The sequence below is a fragment of the Rhea pennata genome, chromosome 1, assembly GCF_028389875.1.
Source record: "Rhea pennata isolate bPtePen1 chromosome 1, bPtePen1.pri, whole genome shotgun sequence".
Classification (NCBI taxonomy): Eukaryota; Metazoa; Chordata; class Aves; order Rheiformes; family Rheidae; genus Rhea; species Rhea pennata.
This window is the reverse complement of record NC_084663.1, coordinates 132,328,750-132,350,903: the sequence shown is the minus strand read 5'-3', so window position 1 is coordinate 132,350,903 and position 22,154 is coordinate 132,328,750. Positions and strand designations below refer to the sequence as shown.

Below are 22,154 nucleotides of genomic sequence, written 5' to 3'. Positions count from 1 at the left end.
CCGGGCCGCGCCGCGCCGCCACTGGCGAGGCCCGCTTTGAGTCAGCGCGCTGGTTTGCGCGGCTCCTGCGCGGTTGCTTGCCCCTTGGCGCGAGGTAGGCCGGAGCAGCCCGGTTCGGCCTGCAGAGCGCGGTACAAATAAAAGGCACGAAGGTCTTGCCGCTCTCAGTGCTCCTGTAACCTCACAGCAAAAACGTAAGGGGCAGTGATCAGCTAATCCGCAGCCGAGCCTTGTTACTCGTCTCTTATGAAGCTCTACCCCAGCAATATCTGTAGGGGGCCTGTTCGAGCCGAAAATCAGGGAAGCCACCACGTTTCTCAGTAGGCAAGATGGGTGAAGAGTTTTAATGCGAGGGAGAGCTGCGATGGGGGCCCAAGCCTGGGTGGTAAAGTCAGTGGCTGCCCAACAACCTTGCTAGCCACGTCTGGGTGCTGGGAGCCCCTCTTACCCACTGTGCTGCCCCGTCCTGTGGGGCCGGCCCCCCGGAAGGGGGGGGGGGGGCTGGGGGAGGTGTGGGAGATGCAGCTCTGCACATCTGTAACGAAAACCTGTTGGTTATGTGCATGGGGAAGGGGCTCCTGACCCCCCGGCTCTTCTGCACACTGTCCCTTTGGTGGCATTGCTGTTTATGCCCCCCCTGAGCCGCTGCTGAGAACAGAAAGGGAAAGTATGGAGTTGTCTTAAAAGCAGTCTGGTTTAGGATATGTTTTATATTGAATGGCTTCCAGTTTCCATTTTGCAGTTAGGTTTTATACTGCAATTCTGCCAATGTAATGGTGAACTAATGCCAAAAAGAGTAGTCCTGCCATCTTCCTTGCACCTAGTACTTGTCTGATCCAGCGTAAGCTGATTGCGGAAGCTAAACCAGACTAAAAGAAACTTTAGGGGAATGCCCCCTTTGCCCAAAAACCTCTTTGCCTGTTCAGTTCCCTGAACTGTCTAGTTGCAGGGTTAGGTCAGAAGAGTCAGAAATGCCAGGGAGAGGAGGAGAGCTCGCTGTGTTGAAAATAGCTCAAGGTTTATCAACTGATCTGTGATGTTAAAAACTACCTCTTATTAATTAAATGGAGAATATGGTGACATCCTTAAGTGTTGTCTGTTTTCAGGTACCTCTGCGATTGCTTTTCCTTTTACTTGATGATGTTTGTGGCTTTCTCCAGTTAAGGTTGATGCAAATAGGGTGTGTGTATGTGGGGGGGGGGGGGGTAGGTGGGCAATGTGACCAAATGCGGAGGTGTTGCTGCCGCCAAAGACCGAAGCTTTTTTCTTCTCTTACCCCCTCCCCTTCCCATCCCTTTTGTTTGTTTCAGCACAATAGAGGGCCCCTAGTGAGAGGTCAAAAACTGTTTTCCACCCGTGGTAGTTCAGAAGTTAGCTTCTATTTTACATGTGGAGTTTCTCATCTCTTCTGATGCTAATTACCTGAAGCATGAAGTGTTATCTATAAAGTTTTGAAAATATAAATCTGTAATGTATGTTTTAAAGGGTTTAGCTATTAATACTGAATCATGAATTAGTTTGGCTCTCTTAACTTACATGGACAATGAAACTTCTGAGTGGTCTGGAATACTCTAGAATACTGGTAAAATGAGATTTGTATATTTTGACCCTCTGATCTTGTGAGGCTAATGTATTATTGCTGTGCTTTAGCTGAACCTATTGCATCTTTGTATTTGTATTTCAGAGAATGGAGAATCTGGTAACTTCTTTGCGAGTGCATATCCCTTATTTTACCTCAGAATGTTAACTTTATCTTATGTTTTGACAAATATGTTACATTAATACCTAAAGAAATATTTCTCCTGCTTGTAGAAAGACAAGACCTTAGCCTATGAAAGCAATTTTTTTTTCAATAGCTTACTTCATCTGATTGCATTGCATCTTGTAATAACAGTACGTGGTCAAGTACTTCTATTTCTTAAGGTCTTGTCCATATACAAGATATATTGGGTCAGTGAAATCATTTGAATATATTATTCACACTTAACACAGTATCCTGTGTTCTCACATCCCTGAAAGGTGAGGGAAGACTGGTTTAACTATTGTCTAGTGTTAGGAATAAGCACCGCTGTAATGAATGGGATAGTGTTTCTGAAATGTTAGCTTTTTTTTGCTGAGATCTTCTTGGCCCTTTGTATGCTTTGTTGTGTACAACTTATCTTAAATCTCAAAGTCATTTGAGGTTCTGAGGGAATGAAGGAGGGAGACTCTAGCTGGATTTCGGTGAAAGGATATGGAAGATATGCACAATTCTGTGTTAGGAAGGCAGGATTTTATCTCCTGTTAATATTGGTGCTGCTATTAGCTAGCCTCTGGTCACTTTGCAGAATGGTGTTGATTCTGATGCATGATTCCATGGTTTCGTTGTATGGTATGTCCCATGTAAATAGCACTGACATGATTCAATGGCTTCAGTGCCAGCTCCATCCTTTTTAGGGAATCTAGTTCTTTCCAGAACTGGATAATGGTGGCCTATCACCTTTCTCCCCTGTGTTGTGAGGGGCAAAGTACTCAACAAGAATCTTGAGAACAGGTAAGTAGAATAACAGGCATGACTTTGTTTACCTTTGTTGCTTTTGGAAGGCTGAGGATATTTGTAGGTGATATTGAGTGATACCAGCAATGTCAATGAAAGTATGGGTTTAGAGACATACATCAGGGAAGACTGTTCTTGTTTCCTGCTAATATTCAGATTATGGGGGGGGGGGAGGAGGTGAGGGAAACCCAAGGCTGTCTTGGGACTAGAGCTGCATGGGAAAAATGAAACTATGTACTGCTGAAAATCTCTTGGAAAACCTTGAAAACTGGCTGCCTCTAATGTTGTACAACAGAATCTACTAGTTCTATCAAAAAGGCCTATTTTCTCTGGATTCATGATTGCATCTTCTGTAATTATACCTATTCTATGAATTTTCAAAAATAAGTCATTATTAGAAAAAATTCTGTTCTAGCTGGATAGCACAACTGACTTTCTGTGATGGTGTCATCAGAAGAGCTGATTAAAGCAGGGACTGTGGTGGCTTGATCCCTTGAGCAGAAATAATCTCTTATCCCTGGCCCTCTCAACTGATAGGTAGACAATTGCAGCAGACAGACCACATGAGTATTCCATACTCTAAAATAAAGGAAGAGTACCTTAACAAAAATCTATGTTCGTAAAATAACGAACACAGAGGTCCCTTCCTTAATAGGGGCAGAGAAAGCTTTAGTCATGCCTTTGATTTTTGAGCTGATGTCATTCTTGTTAATACCTTAATGTATCAGAAGTGTGAAATTTGGGACTCTAGTTAGTTTAAGGTCTTTATTACAAAAGTATATAAAAGCTCAATGCCATGTATACCTTTACAAAGTTGAATCTGGATTCCTACATGATGATGTAAATCTGCTCATACATGAGAGTACTTCCATCTATGCATAAGTATGTCATAAACTCCAGTGTTCCTCAATATTCTTTAATGAGAGGGGAAGTTGATGCTTTGGGGATTTGATTTGAGTGTTGTTCATTTGCTTCAGAAAATTGCTTTGAAAAGGTCAAATTCACTTGCTGAAAACTTAGGAAGCTCTAAGACAGTTAAAGCTGTTTGGGGTTATTGCTGGGGAAAGTGATACAGGTCACAGTGCAACTGCACAAACGTGAGCCAGAAAAATTCAAGGATGGGGCACAGACAAGAATGAGCAGGTGGGGGAAAGCAAAGACCATCTGAACTGATGCAGCTACTTAAAAGAAAGAAATTGTTGTGAAACCTATTGTATGATTAGCTTCCAGTGGGAATTCCAAGTCTATATTGCAGGGGAGGCATCATTGGATAAATAGATGTTTGTGTACATGTGTCTTGGTCTTCAAGTGAATATTTTCAGATGCACTCTAGGAAGATAGAAAGGAGAGGGTATGACCTCTTGTGGGCTGAGCCTTCTTTTTAGATGCCTCTGTGCATCTTTGTTCCTGTCTGCAAGGTCCATTGCTCAATTGTGAAGTAGCCTGTGAAAAAAAAATTAATGAGACAATCAAGCCTGTCATCAGTAGGCTTAAGTTTGCCATACAGGGATACATGTAGATTGAAAAAGGTTCCAGTACTTTCCATCTGAGAAGTAATATTGGATGTAGACAATATGTGAAGAGACCATTAGTTTTTTCTTTTCCTTTTTTTACACAAATTCTTCTTTTATCAGTCTGTCTAAGTGGTATTATGAAGAGTGGATATTTGACATGTGAAAATTAACCAAAGTATACAAAGAATATTTCTAATACACCTTTTTGTTGAGTATCTGCAGCTGTTGCAGATGGACTTGATTTACAGAAAGGGTGTTTTTTTTTTTTTTAATGTGTGTGTGACCTGTGAACTTCCTTACAATTTTATGAAAAAGACTTAAAATTTCCTGTTTGAATCCATTTTGATGTAGGAAGATGACATGAAATCTTCCTAGATCTTTGTTTTTTAAATTATTTCTAAACATAAAAATATGCTTAAAATATGCATATATTGAGATATAAATTGTTTTATAGACCACTCTTTTGTTTTGTTATATAATGGTTTGCATAATGCTGCATGATAGCTATACATTTGGTTAGTTTTTGCACTTTTAAGAATGTCAGACAGTAGAGTATATGGTATGTTCTGAAAATCTTGATTATAATGTGTGCTAAGCTTGCCTATTGAATGTTTTTTCATGATTGAAGCATTTATTTAGGCTATGAAGTTGTTAAAATGTTTGGACTGCATGCAGTGAATTTAATATTTCTGCTTTGCCTTTGTTTTGGAAGGTTTTAAGCTGTTTCATAGAACAGGACACAATTTTATGTACTACTTGGTTGTGTTGATCTTAGCTTTCAGGGGGAGGAAGAAATGGCAAGATATTATTTTGTTCTCCATTACTTTGGAGCCTTACAGTTGCGTTTTCCTACTTGAAAGATGATTTTTTAAAAATGCCAGTTTCTGAAGGAGAAACTCCTGTTTCAGTGGGTTATGTAAGAGCACTAATTGATAAGGAGAGGTGTTGTATTGTTTTTTGCTCTCTGCCATCTCAGCGACATCAGAGAAAAGCTGGGAGAGAGAGCTGGTGTTGAATGCAGGAGATACCTCTTGCAGGATTTTGTACAGGTCTTTCACAAATTGTATGAGGGAGAAAGAAACTGCCAGCAAACGTTCAGCATTAGTTTAACTCTAAGGTTACGAATGAGAATTTAGCAGAAAATACTTCATCAGCACTTGACTGGATATAGAGTTATAGTAATATAATATCCTTTCATAATGAATGTTTTCTGTTGAATATTTTTGCTGGCTTCCTAACACATTAGAGATGCTAGGTCTTTGTATTTCTTCTGAGGCAGATGTCGTCAGCTGCTTTAGTCAGGATTCACTACAGTTAGCTGTGGAAGCACACTGAATATGTTCAGATATTGTGGGGGAAATGGTGTTTATGGACATTGTCACCAGTTTTATCAAGCATTAAGTCGTCTGAAGTGATGAAACATCTGACTACAGTGATAGTATGCTGCTTTCTTTGATTTACTGTATTAATTTCTGTCATGGTTACCAAAATCTGCTGACTTCTTGAGTAAGATCAGCTTGTGAATGAAGGCCATGTAAATAAAGATTAAACAAGACCCAAGTAAATGACCTGTGGAGCATCTGACCCTGTTGTCAGTCTTGGCTAAACTGTGTTTGCAACTAGTTTACAGCTGCAGTTGGAGAGTCAGTGCTCCTTTCGCAGCCTCAGTGGGCAGCATGTGGGCTGAGCTGTTCTGAACTGTGCCCTACAGGGTTTCACTTTCTAGTTCAGGCAGGCATGGACTATGAAGTGGCATTTGTGTCAGAGCATGAAGCTGGCTTGTCAAAAGGAATTCATGTAGGAATTAATAGCCCCACTGTGTAAGAACATGGGCTACTGTGTGCTCATTCTCTGATTTTGATGAGTATTTTCTAACAGAAAATATTTTAGTTCAGAAGAGCTATTTTTCTGGGTGGAATTCTGAAAGTGTAAGTGTTCATCTGAACCTCTAGCCGAGATGTTAAGTGCTCGGTGGCTGTTTCCTTGGACACAAAGGAACTGTCACCTGCAAAAGGTGAGAGGTAACAACATGGGAGATGTTGCCTGAGGGCCTTGTTTGGAACTTCTTGGAGCAAATTTGCACAGGAAGTAGAGTGTTTCTGACATTACTGTCCACTGTTGTAGATAGGATCAGGAAACATTTAATAGCAAATGCTTTAGACATGCATAGCAGCTACTTTAAAAAGCTACCAAAGTAGCTACTCCCACCCCTAGTATTACTTCCTGGAAGGAGAGAGAATATATACAACAAGTTCTAATTGGTTTGTTTAATGCAATTTTAGATGATGCTCAGGTTCTGGGTAATAATGCTGGCCTAAGACATGTAAGTAAACAGGAGTTAGAGATGGTAATATCTGGGCAGCATTGAAGCTCTATATTGAGTTTCCTTATCATTTCTGGATGAAAGGCCTATAGATGTTTCAACAGGTGATAATATTGTTTGAAGTGTGAGCAGTCTTATGCCAGTTGATAGACTCCAGAGTTACGTATTACTGGCAGAGGCAAATAAAGTTAGTGGAGCTGAGGTGTTGAGAGCACATTTGTCAGATGTTTAGCTTCAAGCTGTATGTCAGATGAAGGAAGTCCTCAGTGTATAAATGTTCTGTGTGTGAAAGTAGTATGAGAAGCTTATGGAAATGTTTGGTGCAGATGTCAGTATTGGCTTCTCCTCCCCCACCAAACACCCTTAATATAAACTTAAGGAAACACAAATGTCTTCCAGTAGTTTTAACAGTAATACGACTGTAGCTTTATGTCAGGAGCTAAGTCAGTTGACAATGGACATCTGTCTACCTATCTGTCTGTATTTTAATTAAAGGAAAAAAGTGATTTTTTTTCTTTTTTCAGTTATGTCCTTCAGCTGGCTTACTGCTGACCACTGGCACCATGGAGAAGCAGACAGCAGGAACATGTGGCTAGGAACAAACAGGAAGGCAGAACAAAGTTTGGACTTACTTCAGCTTAAGCTACTGTGGAAATGTGCTTTAAAGGTCTCCCCTTCTCCTTCCCCACCCTCCTCATTCTTACAAAATCCTTAATGTTGTTTTTCTTTATCTTGAGGCAAGATCTACAGAATATCAGTGATAGTGTGAACAGGGCTCCTGCTGGACGTCATATCTTTCTTTGCTGTGATGTAGATAGGTGCTGCAGAGAGTCTTGGAGGGCAAAAGAATGCCTCTGGGTGCCCAGATATGATAGGGTAGCTCAATCCCTATGATACTTTTCACTGAGTTTCCTAATAGGTGCTTGAATAAAATTAGCCTTTGCAATATGGTCACTTCTATAAATGTACGAGCAAGAGCTTCAGCTCCTCGTGGTAAAATGAATAGCTGTGCATCAGTTGCATGTCTATAGAATTATCCAGCAGGAAGAAAAAAAGTGCATATCTGAATAGGTGTATGTGGCCTTTAGGTACCTGCTGCTACAGCGAATTCTCAAGAAGGTTCAGTGATTTAGCCCTACAGTAGTTGAAGGAAGTTCTGTATATGTAGATGAGATAACTGGTTGGCAAGTAGCATAGAACTCTGTGCTGGAAGAGGGCTTTTTTTCAGTCATTTACTATAAAAGGTGACATTGTTTCTGGGGGGGGGGGGAAGCATAGGCTTCATTCATTTCACAGCCAGTATCCTGCTTTCTACAGTCACGTTAATAACTTTTTGTGCCAAAAACTTGGCCAAAATCAAGCAAAGAAATAGCAAGAAACTACCGTTCTCTGTGGTGGGTTGCTTTTAAGCTTCATTAGTGCACTGTGACACAGGAGTCATCAGAAATGAGCCTCTGGATGTTGATGAGTCTACAAGCCGGAATGCTATATTTGGGTAGTAAATGAGCCACAAAAAGTTTGTTTGCAGTGTTTGGTGCTTTCCACCTAAAACTTTCCTCGGTCATGTCAGAGATGATGATAATGGTTTTATGCAAATAAAACAAATGTACAGATTCTAGACTCTTATATTCTTTGTATTTTCATTCTTTCCTCTAAAGTAGTTTCAGATCTGGACAAGCTGTAAATGTTTTTAGCTTGACTTTGCTGGCTTAAGTCAGCTGTCTTCACAAGGAAGGGTTTCTTTACAGTGAATAGTTTTTGTTTGTTTTTGCCCCCCCCCCCTGTATTTTACTATTGATGACCAGTTGAGCTCTCCTGTAGGCCAGTGACTGCTGAGTCTGATTGCTTATCTGCTTTCACTGCTGCAGATTCTCAGGGACAGTTTTGGGGAGGGTGGCTCCTGGTAACTACAGAGATCTTTGCAGAATGATGGAATAAGGTAGAGACCTTGAATACCTGGTGTCCTTGTAAACTCTAGCAGCTATTCCTTATGTAAAGAATGTTTACACGGTTCTGGGAAGTAAAATTACTGAGTCCAGTAGGTATACTTACCACTACATTTACTGCAAGTTTAATAACAAAATTGAGCTTCATTGTGCAAGTGATCTGTTTCGAGCCTTCTTTGATTCAGTCTGCACAGCTTAAATCTAGTCCACACTCTAGTGTGTGGATGTATATGTAACAGTCCTTCAGGTAGAGCTACACCTTCCACTGGTTATTAGGGTTTATCCTTCCCTACCAATGAATGCTCTTAAAAAGTGAAATATGCCTCCAGTGAGACCCTGATGATCTTCTCCCACAAGTCCCACAAGTTTGGATGTGTGTCTGTGAGCTAACAGGAAAGCAAAAAATTTTTTTGTCTGAAATATTAAGGTCTCCCCCCATTACAAAACTTTTATTGATAAAGTACTTTCATATCTATGCCAAATCTTAAGTTAGTCTTAAGTAGGAATAACCTTTATATTGATAGAAAAGGTAAAAACGTATATATTTCTTTCAATATATATGTTGCAGTGACTGAAACTTCTTCTGTGCTTTAAAAGGCTTGCTAGTATAACTAACAACTTCATACATGCAAGGCATTTTCATTATTATTAATCACAAGAAAGTGAGAAAGTTATTTGTCTAGGTAAAATTTGCATTTAAAAACAGTCAGTAAACCAATATGAGGCACTCTTGTTGCCATGACCTGATTCATACCATTGCAAGCAAACTACTATTTGTGTGAGGCTTGTTTCATAGCATTTCAGAATGGCACTTGCAAGCACTTTAGTGAAGTTCTGGTCTTTGGCTGTCTGGAATTTGATTCATTTATAACCAGATGTGAAACTTCACTTTTCATTATCCCTTGTTCCTATCCTATAAGGGACTCCATATGTACCCAGGAACTCTGAAGACCAGGAATATGAAAGGATACGTTATGCTGGGATCCTGGCTGCAGACTGAGAGGCTGCAAATATTTAAATTCTAAGTTCTGGTATCTTAAATGTTGATATAAAAGCTTTCTGGGGGATACTTGCAGCCCCTTGGTGTAACTGGATTTCTAAAAATTTTCCTTTTAAATTCACTGAAAGAATACTAGAACCGAATATAAATGTCTTACAATGAGTTCACATACTGAATGTGTTCAAAGGAATACTATGTACTCCATACAGGTAAATCCTTGTTTCTTTATAAGTAAAGATGCCTGCACAAAAGAGAGTCTAATTCATCAAAAAAAAAAAACAAAAAAAAAAAAAACTACCCTTTCTTGATGTTTGACCCTTCAGTTTGGCTCACCCTAAAGGGTTGTTAAACTGGCAAGGGAAGGTGGAGGAGGGGGGACAATGAAAGAGCAACGTTTTGTTCTAAGTGATAAACTGTATGTTGTTAGTCCATTCATTTTGCCCTTTGACTTTGGTGTTCTTTCTGTGGTGTACCCTTTACCTGGTTTGTACCAGGTACTTCTGCTGCATTTTTAAAGCATTGAACAGATGATTATGAAGCATCAAACCATAAAATAGATGCAGAATGATCATTACGGCCAGAAATGTACAGTATGGCATTTGCTTAGAATGACAAAAATACTTGTATGCTTGAGTCCTGCATAGTATGGTGCTAAACTGTTCTTCTGCTTCAGATATAATGTGTGACAGAGCTGACATTAGGAGAAGGAAAGCTGCTTGATGCAAGGATTCCTGCCTCTAGGACACCACCAAAGATATTGCACAACCTTGTTAGCATTAGTTACTTTCTCACTTACATGACGCATTGACTGAAATCTTGGGAGTTTTAGGTAAGAAGAGTGAGTGTTCATGACTGTAATCTGGGAGACCTAATGTTCTGGTCTCAGTGATTTAATTTAATCACAAAACAGCACAATATGAAGTTTTAACATACTGAAATGGTAAATTCTTTTAACTGACTTATCTGTCCTTGTAGCAGGTGTTTGCTTTTTGTCTTCTTCAAAAGAGTTTTTGCTTTTCAAAATTAGATGGCTATCACTTTATTTACTCATTCACTTTTTTAATACTGCTTGTGAAAACATTCTACCATACCACTCCTCAGAACATAGGAGAACAGCAGCTTTGACTCCAGTGTTGAACTTCAGGTTGTAAAGATACCTTTGCAAGTTATGGTTTGTGTAGCTCTGATCTTTTTATACTGATTTTTAGGAACTTAGGCAAAGCTTTCTTTTCTCTTTCCCCCTCTCTTTTTTTTCCCCTTTAAGTGTATTCTTCACAAAGGTGATGCACAGCTTTGAGCCATCTTGGACACTGTATGCTAGTGCTATCTGAAAGTCTCAGCATATTACTTGTTACTCTGGTCATCGTTATTACTAAAGTAATGTCATTGATGACCTGAAGCTAAAATTTAGGCAGGGTTAAGCTAGTCAGGAGACATTAGGTCAATTAAAATAGCTTTCTTCTTTCTCTGGTTTTGTTTGTGTCTGAATCTGTGGTTCCTCTAATCTTTTTGGTGGAGGGAAGATAAAGGCACCTGCATGTGGGGAAAATAACAGAAGGAGAAGTATACTATGGAAGATGATACTTCACCCTGGGCCAGATTCCTTGTTCAGTTGTGTGACCCTGCAAACAAATTTTCCGGATAGAAGAATCTGGAGACTGGAAGAAAGTAAATAAGACTTATCTTCAGGAAGGTCAAGAGTGAAGATCTGGGGAACTGTAGGCAAGTTAGCTTTGCTTTGATCCCTGGGAAGGTGATGGAGCAAATCCTTCTGAAAATAACTTCAAACGTGTTATAGGCAAAGATATTTGGGAGTAGTCATCATGGATTAACAAGGGGGAGATCATGTCTGACCAGACTAATGGCCTTCTATAATGAGATATCTTGCCCTGTGGACAATAACACCCTCATATTTAAACCAGTGAAGTATGGACAAGATAAATGAGTAGTGAAGTAGATAGAGAACTGACTGAACTTCTGGTTTCAGGGTAGCAAGAAAGCTCACCTGTAGGCCAGTCACTAATGGTTGTACCCTAAGGCTTGATACTATGGCCAGTACTGCTCAACATGTGCATTAGTGACCTGGATTGTGGAACAGAGTGCACAGTCAATAAGTTTGCAGATGATACAAAACTGAGAAGAGTGGTTAGTAAACCAGAGGGTTGTGTTGCCGTTCAGGGGGACCTCAAAAGGCTGGAGAAATGGGTGGTGGTGGTGGACTAGATGAAATTCAGCAAAGGAAAGGGCAAAGTCATGTCCCTGGGGAGGAACAACCAGGCACCAGTACAGCCTGGAGCCAGCCAGCTGGAGAGCACTTTACTGAGAAGGACCTGGAGGCCTTGGGGGTCAGCAAGTTTAACATGTGCATTTGCGGGCAGAGAAAGCCAGTGCTATCCTGGGCCTCACTAGGCAGATTGTTGCCAGCAGGTCAAGGAAAGGGATCTTTCCCTTCTAGTGAGCACTCGTGAGGGCACATTCAGAGTGCTGGGTTCAGGTCTGGGCTCCAGTACAAGATGTGGACATCCTGGGGCAAGTTGAGGGAAGGGCTATGAAGATGATCAAGGGGTGGAGTATCTGATGCATGATAAAAGGCTGAGAGCTGAAACTCTGAAGATCCTGGAAAATAAGACTCGAGGAATCTGATCAATGTGTATAAATACATGATGGAGAAGAGTAAAGAAGACAGAGCCAGATTCTTCTGAGTGGTGCCCAGAGGCAATGGGCACAAATTGAAATATAGGAAATTCCATAGAAACAAAAAGGTGGTGCCCAGAGGTTGTGGAGTCTACATCCTTGGAAGTAGTCAAAACCTGATTGGATGTGGCTATGAGCAACCTGCTGTAGTTGACTCTACTTTGAACAAGAGGAATTGGACTAGATAATCTCCAGAGGTGCCTCCAAACTCAACTGTTTTGTGATACATACCTGAGCTGGCTGTGTGACAGAGATGGCTACAGAATCATGGTGTAAGATAGAGGGAAGGGTAAGAGGGGAAAGCTGAGTGAAACACAGGGTTGCTATAGGATACACTTCTATACACTCCTGGTTTAAACACTTTATTCATGTCTTTCCACCCCTTTTTATATCAACGCTGTCTCTTAAATGTATGTTGCAAATACTGCTAGCACCTTTGGCAGCAGTGCAGTCTTAGATTGACATCAGTTATCAGGGGGAAAAATACTTGGAGTTAGTCCTTGATTAGTGGGATGCTTCAGGTCTTTGTGGAAAGATGGTGTGTAGATATGAATGACAGAGGAGATGGGTTACATTTAAGTTCCACAGAGTGGTGGCAGAGAGAGGTGGCTATTGCTAGAGGAATAGTTTTTAGCTAGGCACTAGGAAAAATAATATACTGTAAGAAATGGTACGAATATGAAATCAATGACTTCTAATGTCTGGCAGGGATTTATTTGTAATGTTATATGCGAGGTATTTTTGTATATTTTCCTTAGTGATCTGAATTGATGAAATGGTGAGGTTGTGGGGGAGAGTGAGAGGATGAATGCTGCTGCCGATGGCTGGGTGTGTTTAATATCTTGAGTTTGTTCTGATATTATAATGGCTTTATTCCTGTCGCTTCTAAAAAGAATATTGGTTGCACTGAATGATCTGTAGTAACCATGGTGACTACACAGATGTGCTGGTAAGTTCATGCATTTGGTGTGGTGACACAGTATATGTAGCTTGATTTGCTGCAGCTGTGTTCATTATGAAGTCTGAAGTCCTTGAAGTAGGAGTGCAGAATACTAATTCTGTGAAAACTTCTTAGGAAGAAGCAGCCGTCTACACTTGCCTTTCATAATACAGAATAATGACATGGAATAAGTGCACAGTGAAACTTGAAGCTGATCTTCTTTCTCGTAGAAGAATGAGTAGTAGTAGATAATCATTTCCACCCTTCTTCTACACCTCATCCAATACTATGCATGATTGATTTATATATACAGGTAATGTGAGGAGTTGATTGTGTCTTACATGTGAAAATTAATGCAAAGTATAAAAATAGTTCTTGTACAGATTTCTGCTTCCTGCTTTTCTGTTTGCACAAAGCTAGCAAGTGCCATACAAAGTTTTTTCCCTCTGTTGTATTTCTAACAGAAGATTTCCAAACTTAGTACCAGGAGAGAGGGTTGTTACTAAAACCTCCTTCTGTTAACATGTCAAGCAAAAAATAGCTGCTTTGTCCTGAGGAGTAATGAAAACACTGATTGGGAAGGGAATTTCTTACAGTCTCAGTTTGTGCTTTTCTTGCCTTTTTTTTTCCCTCCCCCCTTACCCCCACTTTTTTTTTTCCAAAAGGAAAAAGTATTAGCAGCTGTGGCCATTCAGAGCTGTTATCCCAACTTGTGATATTTCCGTGGAAACTTCTCTAGATAATGTGTTTCTAAGCTATCAGAGTGCTTTATACACTCCTATGCAGTAGGATACTTTTAAAAAGGAAAAGGAGTACAACTGAATTTTAAAACCTCAGAAAAATAATGTCTTGTAGGGGTTGGTGACTAAATTAAATGATAATTGGCTGCCTGCAAACTGTAGTGTACTACTCCATACCTATGAGGGGAGGAGAGAAGTCCTAGCAGGAAGATGAGGTGATTGCCTTCCCATAAACTGATTTTATATGCATGTGTGGCTGTGGTGGTGGGGTTTGTGTGTGTGTGTGTGTTTTTCTTTTTTTCCTGTATTTCTCCATTTGTTTTAGTGCCTAAAAGAATATTAGGATCCTTGAAATAGAAGCACTAGAGCCTGAAATTTCTACTTACTTGTGACTTTTAAAATCCAGGACTATTTTGCTCACTGAGCATTCCTGTAATGCACTCCTAATTTGGGAGATTTTCCTGAATGAACAGATGAATGAGGCTGAGAAATAAAATTTATGTTGAAAAAATGCCTCAAGCAGTATTAGCATTAAAATGTGAGACCTGCCCTAAACCTATGTTTCTTTATTTCCAGAAGGGAGGGTGGAAGGAGGCACTGTGAATGGTCCCCCTTCTCTTCTGCATATTGGCCACTGGAGCGGTCGAGTTGGGGTGTGGTGCTGTAGCAGGTTCAAGACACAGTCTAATGCAGTTCTGCCTTGTATCCTGCTGCCCAACTTGAATTGACCCTGGAACCTGACCTGACTAAAAAATAATCACTTCTGTTAGGCGTATTCTTTTTTCTGTTCCTTCCCCAAATAGCCTTTCCTATTCTGATTGTTTGCTTTCCCTATGAAGTTTTTGTAGAGTTCCAGGTTACAGATAAACACCCATGTATGAGAATTTCAGACTTGTACAACATGGTAATGTAATATATGGAATGATTAATTTATGCAGCTATTAAACAAGCTGTCAGTGTTCAGATTGTTGTTTTGCTGCTAGTATACTTTGCATTTTAGCTCCTAATGTACGTTATCTCTTAATGAAGCAGTTTATTTTTTTTAATTAAAAGGGAAAATGCATCGGAAATGCAAAGGCATGTGAAACTGCTTTAATACAATCTACTGTGTGGGGATTTTTTGCCTTTTCTTCCTACTCTAGCAAACAAGAACATAACCAACCATTTCAAAATCGGAAAGAAAAAAAATAAATTAGAAATGAAGTGAATGTTTTCAAGTGAGAGCTAATCTGTTCCCATAGTCTAAGATTTTGTAAATGCTTTGGTATGAGGAAGCCTTAAATCAAAACAGAATATTTTATTTTTAGAGATGGTTTTGTTTAGTAGCAGATTGAGCTCAGTGTTGGAGTATCTGGATGAAACTTTGGCCAATGAGGCCAGAATAGATACTTAAAGTATTTTTGGCCCTTAAGCAATATTCATATTCAGAGATCCCTGTCAATTAATGGCTTTTTGGCTGCTAAAACTTTAGAGGAATGTCTGTGACTGAAATTGTCTCTTCTAGAAAAATATTGGGATTCAAAAATGGTCTGGTTTAAACCAACTGAACATTACATCTTTTGAGATAAGTTTTATGAATCTTCCATGTGATGTTTTTGTTTCTAGTCTCTCTGGAGTTGAAATTCTGGGCACTTTCAGTCCTTTTTGCAAATAATTATCCGATTCTTAAAGTGGTATTTCATACTTCGTAACCTAAGTTTGCCTCCCTTGTTCCTGAGTCGGAAAAAGTCTTGTTAATTCACATCAACATTTTGATCTAGATCTAGAGATGTTCCTGTTGCTTTAATCACTATTGTCCTTTTCAGGTATCAGCACTTGCTATAGCGTATCTTGGAATGAAGGTGGTGGCAAGTGGATTTAGATGAGAGACCCTAAGATTTCTGAAGTTTCCTGGTGCCTTTGGGCAATTCAGTGATATGTCTAAGAACTTTAAAAAGAGTCTTCCAACTTTGAGGAATTAATTAGCCCTTCCAGGCAAATCTTACATGGAATAATAACCAAAAAGAAACTTAAAGAAGGAGCATGTTGATATCTTACTTCCCTGAAGTTAATCATGTGGTAGGAAGAACTCAAAGGGGAATTTACCTGGTTGTTCAACAGGGAAGTCTGTTGCAGAAGGATGAGGGATTGGTATCTTCTTGGAGCAGAAGAGTATTTTTGATAATTTATCCTATAGTTGCTGCAAGGGTGCATGTTGGATGCATCTTGGAAGCTGTTGAAGTAGGCTAAACAGTATAAGCATTTGAGTTCTTCCAGTGAATCTATTTTGCATTTTCTTTACTACTTCGACATCTTACAGGGACAGTAGAAATCAAGTGGACTTGGAATTAATTTGATACTAGTTTGGTTTGGATTTCAAGCTATTTTGGTGGCTGGAAGAGGATGATGTGTATTGTTAATCTGAATTATTGCTAACATTATTCTGGTAATCATATAAGAAATAAAATTTAAAGGAAGGAAATAGGTGTGGGTGCTAGGAAAGATGAAGCAGAAGATGATAAAGGAGTGGGGAAGGAAGCAAATGGCAAGTGAAAAGAGGGGACCAGATGTGGGAAGTGCCAAAAATTCTTTGTGGATATATTGGCTTTAGAACAACTGCTTCTGTCTGCCTCAATGAAAGAGCTGATGTATGCCAGAAGCTGAATGTTTAAAGTTGTTCTTTTTTTTTAAGGTGGGGAGGGAGGGGGAAAGAAAGAAGCCCTTCTCCCCTTCCTAGTGCAGACTTGCAGTCACTGGAAGCAGTTTCAGAACTGCAACTGTAGTGATGATCCAGTTTTCTTTGTGCTCCTAGTATTCCCAATGTATATTGACTTGATTACCAGTCCTGCTTATCACTACTGTAACCCTCAGTTGGTGAGTGAATAAACTATGCACTTGGAGCCTTGATTATTGCAAAGTATAAAAACTTGAAATTACTCTCACTATATTTTAACAGGCATAAATTCTGTGGCTTTTGACAGGAGGGTAGGAAAGAAGAAAAGAGCCATTGTGGTAGAGCGTGTGTGAGTGTGGGTGGTGTTTTATCAATGAGGGAAAAATCCTGGGTAGTGATAGTGACAGTGATAATTATAATTGTGCCAGCAGTGAAATTATTTGCTGTTGTCCAACAGAACTTGTGTGGATGTCTGTGTGTTTGGGAGGGTGGTCTTTTTTTAAGTTCTGATTAGGCATAAGCTTGTAATATGGTGAGTTAGTGAGCCAGAAATAGAATATGAAAAGTGAATACTTACCTCGGAACATGAATTGAAGATCAGGTAATAGCAGTGGTAATAAGCAGGGCCTTTCTACTTATAATAAGTATTCTTGGTAAGAGATTAAGGAATTAGGCCGCTGACTTGGTATAGAGGGAAAAATAACAAAGCATTTCCCTTATTTCAGTCTTTCTGTTCAAGTGTACAGGAATAAGGAGTCTAGGCTTTACAGATGACACCTGTTTTGCCCAGGTAATCGGATACCTAGTTTGGTCTGTTTTGGAGTTCCCTGCATATGATAGATGAGATGGGAATTATATTATTTATTTGGTATAGATTTTTAAAATTATTTCTAAAACCTTTGGTTCAGAAACCGTTGAAGCTCTGGAAACTATTGTTGATAAGACCTGTAGGCTGCATGGATTCTAAGGCATATGCATTTGGGTGATGGTGGGGAGAGAAGTAAAACAAAATCGCAGTTTAGAGGCCAAAAAAAAAAAAAAAGCCCAATAATGTGAGAGTACTGGAAGCATTTGGTTATAAAGCTTGCTTGCAGATGATCTTTCATGGAATAACGCCAAATTCTGGTTATATTACTGCCATATTGCATGACCATAGGAGCTTAGGGTAGTGTGTGTGTCTCTGCTTGTGTGGTTTGTGTAAAGAAAAAAGGTGATATCAATTCTAGAGGGACAGTCTGTGAATTAATACTGGATGTCTTACCGGCACACAGTAGCTGCTATGACGCAGTCTTGCCAGTTCTGTTCTAATTCTTGTATAGCTTTACCAGAATACTGTAATTTGCACTGTGAATTAATTCATGGTTTTTTTTTGGGGGGGGGGGAACTTTTTTAGTTGAATGTAAAGATGATTTGAGTGGAAAGGCCTCACTGATAATGACTTTTTTTTTCTTCTCAATCTTGCAGCTGATTGCAATGCCGTTCTTAAAGCTCTACAGCCCATTTTTCAGGAACAGGGAATGACAGAAACAGTTCATAACTGGGAAGACCATGGTTATTTAGCAACCTACATCAAAAAAAATGGCAGGTGAGTGGATTCCTCCCCTCTTTGATTCTTCCCTATCTGTCATTCCTTTACAAATAGTCTCTCTGTATTGGACTCTTTCTGGGGTGCAGGCAGGGCAAAACGGTTCTCTCATCAGCCTTGTGCATAAAGCCACTAAAATACAGCAGAATGCTATTGCTGAGGTTCTTTTCTATGTTCACTTGTGGTTTGGATACTGCAGCATTAGAATCAGTCTGGACTGTGTGCCATAACAGATACAACGTCTTTGACAGTCACTTTCCAGACACAGGACAGTTAAGTCCGTAAGGTAATTATGACTTTGGAAGGATATAGTACTTAAAGAGCAGCATTCTTTTAAAATGATACTAAATTCTTTAAAATACGGTTTTTGCAGAACTGGAAATCATCATACAAACTAGGATGAATAAAAGCCTGCTAATGATTATTTACATTAACGAGTTACATTTAGTAATGAGTATGAGTTGCTTCTTGCAGACCTTGAAACACTGCTTTGTATTACTACTTTGGTTTAGCCCTAGAATTGTGACTTTTTTGAAAATGTTATGCCCAAGTATGTTCAGTCTAAATTTAGCATGGAAATGATAAAAATGGACAATGGTTATTTTTGTCTGTTTTGTTGTTTGTGCTTTCAGTAACTTTAATAGCTACTTATGATTTTGGAATGTATTTAGAAAACAGCCCCCAACACTGCATATGGTGTCAATGATTGCATTGTCGCATTGTCAGAATCTAGTGAGAAACTCAACACTTTTTTGTTACACTGGGCAATTTTACGATAACTAGCTTCATTTTACTACAGTAACTAGCTTTAATTTTATAGCACTTCATTTATTTCTAGTGATTCTATTGTTTTTTCTCTGGAATCATAAGATAAGTCAGTACACTGTGAGTGATACATGTGCAGAGTAATTCATAGTGGAGTGTATCAGTTTGCACTGCTGTGATTATGCCACTAGCCAAAGGAGGCAAATTCTTACCAGAGGAATCCTGCACTTACTAAAGTTTGTAAGATACCACAGTATCAATATAGCAGTTAGAATACTTTCAGGAAAACAGAACTGCAGATGGTGTAAAGTAATGGGTGATAGGAGAGAGAGAGCATGTGTGTGTGAATGCAAGTCTATTGCTGCACAGAGGCACAGTAGTCTAGTATTGGGAATAAGGTCCTGGATTGATAGGTTTGTAAGGTGTCCTATAATTATTTGCAAGGTGGCATTGTGTTCCCATTTAGAGAATCTGCTCTGTCAAATACTATGAAGAAATCTTAATATAATGAAGTGTATTAATAGTGGACATACTGTTATTAGAACAACTACTGAAGAACACTGCGACACTAGTAAACTAGTGTTTAACACTAAGCACTTAAAACCTAAGGAAGCAATGCACTGTACATGATGCTGTGTCAGTTAGTTTTATGAGTATAATTGCATCTAGATAGGACTGCATCCTTAACCTAAAAGATGGAGATTAATAAAACATCAATGGAGAGCAGATTTCTGAATATCGGAGTATGCTACATGCTTATTTTTTTTCAGTAGTGGAGACAATTTTCTGAAAACCTTAGTTTGTTAACGTACTTTTTCAAAAAAAGTTGGAAAAGTCTTTTTGATTTTTAAATAATCTTAAACTTTTAAAATTTTGAAAATTCATAAAACTTCCTGATTTTCAAGTTCAGATTTTTGAAGTCTTAAAGACTTTAAAAGACCTAATTTTTTAAAAAATTAAAATTTTTAAAAACATTTTTTAATTTTAGAAACTTTGGAAAAACTTCTAAAGACATTTAGAGAAAGTCAGTCCATCTTTGGCCCTTTTCAATTTTCTGGAACATTCCAATATTTAAAAACTCAAAGTTATAGATAATTTCTTTAAATAAATTTGTAGAACTTTCCAAGAATCTTTTCAAATTATTTTCTGGATCACTGTAAGAATGTTTCTCAGAAAATCTAGACCATATAATGATTTACAAAAAAAAATCTTGGAAAGCTCACACAACTTTAAAAGAAACTTCTGGAGTTTTACATATCTGGAAAACCAAAGACTTTTTCAGAAGTTTCAAGAACTTTCTAAGAGCCTTTTCTAATAAGTTTCTGGATATTTCCAAATATAAGGAATGTTCCTAGAAATTTCTGGAGCTAAGTCCTAATACTTGCCAACCTTTTTTTAAAGGGTATTTCTGTACCTTCCACAGGTAGGAAGGTTTATGGTTTGCTAAGCATTTTTTTCATATTTAAAATATAAATTTTATAGAAAATTTTTTTAACTTTTCCAAATATCTAGACCTTACGATTTTTAAAAAAATATTTCTGGAACTGTTGAAATACTGCATTTTGCAGTATTTTAAAATTCTTGGAAAGTTCTAGAGTGCAGAAGGTTCCAGAAAATGCTAGGAAAAGCGCTCTGGAATTTTTAAAATTGCAGGATTTTAAAGAAAATTTCCGGAACGTCTAGCGCTTTCCGGAACGTCTAGCGCTTTCCGGAACTTCACAAGAATTTTAGAAATTTCTAATATTTTTCAAGTTTTTTTTCCTTAGAAATTTCTGAAACTGTTCATGAATTTTTTTGAAATTTATAGAATGTTCCCAATTTATCTTTTCTGAGGTTTTTGAAAAACAGTTGGACAGTTCTTGAGGGCTTACTCATGAAAATGTTTTATGAGACCATGCTGGAAGCTTGGTGAAGTCAAATTGTATCTATTGTTGACAAACCCATTGTAACAGTCACTGCTGCTGTTAGTTTAACACCTGTTGTAGAAAATACTGAAATGACTTCAAAAATAAGTGAGCTTTAATTCTGTGGCACTCTTTTTTCCTTCTTTAAAGTAGATATCCTGTTAAGCAGCAACTTGTTTGGGATAAGAATTGATAATATTCCTAACATAAATATTTTAACATAAATTGGAGTTTCAAAGTAGACTCTATTAATGAGAGAGAGAGAGAAAAATGAAATCTCTAGAAAGCAAGTCAAATCTTAGGTGCGTGTATTGCCTGGTGGAACTCTCCCTCTCAGCATACATGCTTAGCGACTGTGCGCATACAAATATATTCATGCGTGTCTTCATATCTGTATGTTTTAAATATAAAAATAGCACAGACCAACTTCTTTGATAAATTTGGATTCTGTCACAAGTACTGTGGCATGAGTCCAGTCCTGTCTTTACATTTCCAGGAAGCTTTTAGAGTGTTTCAGGGTTCTTTCCAGATGTGACAGTGAAATTTATCTGACAAAGACGATCCAATTTCAGACATGACTTCCCACTCCAGCCTGTCCTTTTCCTATTTTCATTGGCTGCTTAACCCCGTTGTGTTGTTTTGCATTAAAATTAATTAAAATAAAAATAAAGCAGAAACCACATTTGACATGCCAGTCTCTAATTGCTGCTGCTGTCTCTCCCTCTGACAGGTAGGTTAACTCTTTTCATGATCATTGTCCCGCCACTGATGTGCCTAGAAATACCTGTTACTTGTCTCTTACTTTTTATGCAATGTCTTACTCTATCTTTTCTGCTTGTGCTTTTATATCCCTCCTTTACTAACTTGACCAGGATTCCAGTTTCTGGATAACCTTTTGGTTTTGAGGTCAGTTAAAGCACAGCCAAATTGGTAATTTACTATTCTGGTACCATCCTTCTTCAATGTTGTGTCAACTTGTATTTGATTTCCCCCCTGAGGTACTATCAAAGATGCATAAAATCTGAAAAAAATAGCAGGTAAAATGTCTCAAAATGACAAAAGATTTAAAGATTAGCTTTCTTTAATTACATGGGTTTATTTTGGTATGTTGCTGTCCTCAAGTGTGAAAGGGATATGAAATGAGAATTCTTAAAAACTAACTTTCTTCTTTGTAATCTCATGTGATCATTTCCTCTTATACTGCTTCTTCTAATGGCATAGTTTCCAGAGTTGAATTACCTGTCTTTTAACATGTTCTAGGAGTATTGTGGAAAAGTGATGGCATGTTGTACTCTTTTTTTGGCCAGGAGATAAGTAGGCAAAAATACTTCTAGCCAATAGCTGAGTAAGGTTCCTATAAACTTGTAAATACTAAATTGTCTAGAACTTGATTTTCTTTTTTCTACTGCACTGTCAACTGAACATAGTTGTTGCAGTTCCGCTCTCTTCCTTGCAAGTGCTAGAGTAGCAAGTGTTTGGAGGAAGAAAAGGAGATACAAAAAATTAAAATGTCCAGGTAGGAGAGGTGAGGAGGAGAAAGACAAAAACAACCTG

General features: G+C 38.6%; 1 protein-coding gene across 1 annotated transcript in view; it reads left to right on the top strand.

The window, feature by feature from the left end:
• The window catches only part of SMS (spermine synthase), a 56,273-nt gene that overhangs the window by 542 nt on the left and 33,577 nt on the right, over window positions 1-22,154 (top strand). The window contains exon 2 of the mRNA XM_062600419.1: window positions 17,811-17,931. Within this exon, the coding sequence (XP_062456403.1) occupies window positions 17,811-17,931 (121 nt within the window). The remainder of the gene's footprint in view (window positions 1-17,810; window positions 17,932-22,154) is intronic.